General features: G+C 62.0%; 1 protein-coding gene across 1 annotated transcript; it reads left to right on the plus strand.

Annotated features, from left to right (window-relative positions):
- The first annotated feature begins 477 nt into the window (after nucleotides 1-477).
- PTGER2 (prostaglandin E receptor 2) lies at nucleotides 478-4,307 on the plus strand. Its single transcript, XM_029963663.1, has 2 exons — nucleotides 478-1,348; nucleotides 3,556-4,307. The coding sequence occupies exons 1-2, from the start codon at nucleotides 572-574 to the stop codon at nucleotides 3,787-3,789; spliced, it is 1,011 nt and encodes a 336-aa protein (XP_029819523.1). The 5' UTR covers nucleotides 478-571; the 3' UTR covers nucleotides 3,790-4,307.
- Nucleotides 4,308-4,509: the final 202 nt, after the last annotated feature.

Genomic DNA, 4,509 nt, shown 5'->3' on the forward strand with positions numbered 1-4,509 from the left:
GCTGTGCCTTGGGGCTCTTGGAGCTGCACCGGGGCTCCGGTACCGGGACTCTTGAACCGGCATCGGGACTGGGCATGCAAAGGACTCCCAGAGCCTCTCCGGGGCTCCCAGCCCGGCACAGGGGATGGCCCCGCGAGGCGCTCCCGGTCGGGCACTGGAGCTGGGGGTGCTTCGGCACTCCCGGAGCGGTACCGGGGCAATACCAGCGGTCCTGGGGCCGCACCGGGACCGCTGGCACCGCACCGGGACTGGCCGTGTCCGGGGCTCCCAGACCGGCCCCGGGGCTCTTCGTCCGCCGGGTGCTTTCGTCCGCTGCGTGTCTCCCGCCCGCCCTCCTCCCGCGTCCATCGCTCTGGGAGCCGGTGGCCGGGCGGTGCCGGGGGGCGGCGGCGGGCGGGGGCGGTGGGTTGGCGGTTGCCGTCGGGCGGGCGGTGCCGGTGCCGGGAGTGGTGGCAAGCGCAGTCGGTTCGTGCGGCGTGCGGCGGCGGAGGGATGAAACGGGACGGGACGAGGCGGTGCGGGGCGCGGGCGGGTCAGCGGCGGCAAGGCTCACCGCCTGATCAGCGCCCTCATGTTCTCGGCGTGGTCCTGGGCAACCTCCTGGGCTGCTGTTGCTGCTGCTTGCACGGCCGCCGCGGGCCCCCGCCATGCCCCGCCCTCGCTCTTCCACGTCCTGGTGCTGGCCCTGGTGGTCACCGACCTGCTGGGCACCTGCTCCGTCAGCCCCTTCGTCCTGGCGTCCTACCACCGCAACCACACCCTCACCGCCCTGGTCCAGGGAGGGCACATCTGCCTCTACTTCGGCTTCGCCATGAGCTTCTTCGGCCTCGCCACCATGCTCATCCTCTTCACCATGGCGCTGGAGCGCTGCCTGGCCCTGGGGCAGCCCTACTTCTACGAGCGCTTCCTCAGCCCCCGCACGGGCTTGGTGGCCCTGCCCGCCATCTACACCTTCTCGGCCGCCTTCTGCTCCCTGCCCCTGCTGGGCTTCGGCCGCTACGTCCAGTACTGCCCCGGCACCTGTTGCTTCATCCAGATGCACCTGGATTCCCACCAGAGCCGCGGCGGCCGGGGGGCGGCCGGGCTGAACGTCACCTTCTCGCTGCTCTACGCCACCCTGCTCCTCTTCCTCATCCTGGCCGTGCTGCTCTGCAACCTGAGCGTGATCGTGAACCTGGCCCGCATGCACCGCCGCGCGCAGCGGACGCGCCGCGTGGCCACGCTCGAGCAGCCCCGTGCGGCCTCCGGCTGCGGCCGCCGCATGTTCTCCATGGCCGAGGAGATCGACCACCTCCTCCTCCTCTCCATCATGACCATCACCTTCGTCATCTGCTCCCTGCCCTTCACGGTGAGTGCGGCCGCCTCTCCCACCCCGGGGTGGGGTCCCCTCTGCCCAGCGCCCACATTTCTCTCCTTCCCTTTGTGAGGCTCACCCCCAGCTCTGCTGTCCAAATCCCAAGGGTTGAGGTCAAAGCTTTGCTCTTCCCGAAGCTTGGGAGAGCCCAGCTCGGCCACGAACTCTTGGCAGTTTGCACATCCCTTGGGGAGTGGGGGGAAATCGCTCCCTGTATCCCCAGTGCCAGAAGGAGGATGGGGTGTCAGGATCACAGGGTGGCAGGAGAATGGAGTGTCAGGAGGATGCAGTGTCAGGAGGATGGGGTGTCAGGAGGATGGGGTGTCAGGTGGATGGGGTGGCAGGAGGATGAGATGGCAGAAGGATGAGATGGCAGGAGTGCCCTCCCACCCCACGGAAGCTCAAAGGCCAGCCAGGCTCAGGCAGGGACCAGGGTGGGGATCACCTGGACCACACGGCATCACTGCAGTTCCCAGGAGCCGGGCACTCCTGGTGGAGGTGTGAGGGATGGCAGAGCAATCAATTAAGCATCCAAAGATGGAGATGAAGGAGATGCCCTGGGATGGAGGCAGTGGGTATCTGTGCTGGGGGGATGAGTTATCCCAGAGTTCTGCGCATGGAGCTGGAGATGCAGGGGTTGTCCCCACATCCCACACCCCGTCCATGTACAAGACTTCCAGCAGAAATCCAGGGTTGAACCCCCGCAGCCAAGTGAGGAAGGGGAGAAAGCGAGTCCCCTGACTCTGCTTGGGGCTCTCCCCTCCAAAGGGCCACTTTTCATCCCTCCAAATGGTGTTACACCGGGATCATCTTGGACTCAATCCCCTGGCTGTGTGTGTGTGACCCCCTGCCACAGGAGGTCATTTTGTTCCCATTAGAAGGGAACCCCACCAAGGTTGGGAGTGCAGCCAGTGCTAATTCTGTGTTAAATAGACTCTACCTTCCTTCATGCTCCCTTTCTTTTCCTAAGGGAAAAGAAAATAAGCACGGGGTAGAGCCGAGCCAGGCTGACGGGGTTTTAGGGCAAAGGAGTAATGTTTGGATGCTCGTGAGCATACCAGGAGCCAGACCGAAAGCCCTGAGAGACGCTTCAGCTCCTGACAAATGGTCTCACACATCCTGAGAGGTTTTTGTGTCCCAAAAAAAGCCCGGGTTTGGCTGCTGTGGTCATTACAAAGTGGAACCCTTTGGTGGGGGCACGTGCACAGAGCCCTGCGAGTCTGCTTGGGGCAGATGGGATGGGAAAGCGGCGCTGGCGGGGATCCCACGGGCCCTGTGGTAGCAGATATAGCCTTATCCAGAGCCAGCTTCCCTTTTCCCGTTGCCCAGCTCCCATGTGGGGCTGTGTTTGGGCTGCGTTTTGGCAGCGTCTCAAACCGAACGCCGCCGGTGCCTCCTTGGGGGTGACACTTTCTCTCCTGTCCGGGGCTGCCCACAGCAACCACCCTCCTCCCAGGAGCAGCCAGCACACCAACCCATCAGGTCACAAAATCCTCCCCCTAAAAAAAAAACAACCCAGGACACCTCTTGGAAATGCAGCATGGCCGCCTCCTGCCCTGGGATGCGCCATCCCCGGGTGGTACCCAACAGAGGGATGCTTGTGCTTCCCACCCCCATCCAAGCATCCCCTGGCCCCCGGAGGGAGGGGGTGGTGAGCTGACCCGTGTGAGTAAGGAGTGCTGAGTCACCCTTCCGGGAAGCCCCGTGGGCTGCTGTGAGTCGGCACGTTGTGGGAAGGACGGGAGCGGTCCCGCACCCCTCATCCTCTCCGTCTCACACGTGGTGTTTCGTCCCACGGGTGCGAGAATCAGGATTGTACAGCCTGAAAAAGAGACAGCTCCCAGGTGACCTGATTGTGGCCTCCCAGTACCTGAAGGGAGCTACAGGAAAGATGGAGAGGGACTATTTACAAGGGCCTGGAGAGACAGGACAAGGGGGGATGGATTCAAACTGAAAAAGAGTAGTGTTAGGTTGGATATTGGGAAAAAATTCTTTACTCTGTGGATGGTGAAGCCCTGGCATGGGTTGCCCAGAGAAGCTGTGGCTGTCCCATCCCTGGAAGTGTTCCAGACCAGGTTGGAAAGGTCTTGGAGCAACCTGGGCTAGTGGAAGGTGTCCCTGCCCATGGCAGGGGCTTGGAACGAGATGGTCCTTAAGGTCCCTTCCAACCCAAACCATTCCACGATCCCGTGCTTTTGCAGATCCGTGCCTACATGAACAAGTTCATCACGGAAGAGGGCGAGCACGAGTGGGACCTGCTCGCCCTGAGGTTCCTCTCCATCAATTCCATCGTCGATCCCTGGGTCTTTGCCATCCTGAGGCCGCCGGTGCTGCGGTTCCTGCGCTCGGTGCTGTGCTGCCGGGTGACCCCCACGCTCCCGGACAGACGGACTCCATGCCCTGCAAAGACAAAACTGGGCCCCTGTGAGCCGTAGATCCATCAGCCATTCCAGGAGACTCCTGCCAGGTGAAGCACAGCCCGGACAGGTGTTAACGAAGCTCTGCCTTACGGCCCGTAAAGAGACGTGGCTGCTGTGGGGTGGGCCTGGGGCGGACCAGGTGTCACCTGGGAAGCCCCTGGAAAGCCAGTGTGGTTTCTCACAGGGCAAAAAATTACAGTGGGACAAGATCAGAAGGGCTGATAAATACCTGGGAAGGGCTGTAACCCTCAGATGGGGCGGGTCCTGCATGGAAAAGGGGGAAGGCTCTGTTTGGCTCCACTGTGGGAGAGTCAGGGGGTGAAGCATGGGGGGCTTTGCTATAACACTACTGCTGGGGAGGGATGTTGGGAAGCAGGGCTTCCTGCTGGTGTGCTTCCCAGAAAGGTCCCTGAGGTGGTTTTGGGGCGCAGGCAGCTCCTGGAGGTGGGGCTGGATGGCCATCGTGGCTGCAAGCATCCGCACAGATCCCTAGGGGTTGGAGAGGAGACAACAGGAGCAGTGTGCCCCCAGATATTCCCCTTTTTTTTATAGGCCAGTTACCTAAAGAAATGCACTTTTTCAGGTGTAGATCTCTGTGCATGTGTCTGTCTGTCTGTCTGTCTGTCCCCCACCCCAGAGATTTTAAGCACCGGTGGGTCCCTGAGGGGCACCAGGGCAGAGAAGAAACCAAATTATGGCACTTCCCTCATGCTGTGATGGAGCAGAGTCTGCAGC

The sequence above is a fragment of the Manacus vitellinus genome, unplaced genomic scaffold, assembly GCF_001715985.3.
Source record: "Manacus vitellinus isolate BGI_N305 unplaced genomic scaffold, ASM171598v3 scaffold_103_pilon, whole genome shotgun sequence".
In the NCBI taxonomy this organism is placed as follows: domain Eukaryota; kingdom Metazoa; phylum Chordata; class Aves; order Passeriformes; family Pipridae; genus Manacus; species Manacus vitellinus.

Bases quoted from the DNA above. Each gene is read 5' to 3' on its own strand.
- PTGER2 (XM_029963663.1), top strand. From the start codon at position 572: ATGTTCTCGGCGTGGTCCTGGGCAACCTCCTGGGCTGCTGTTGCTGCT. The intron at 1,349-3,555 runs GTGAGTGCGGCC...GTGCTTTTGCAG, and splicing joins TCTGCTCCCTGCCCTTCACG to ATCCGTGCCTACATGAACAA.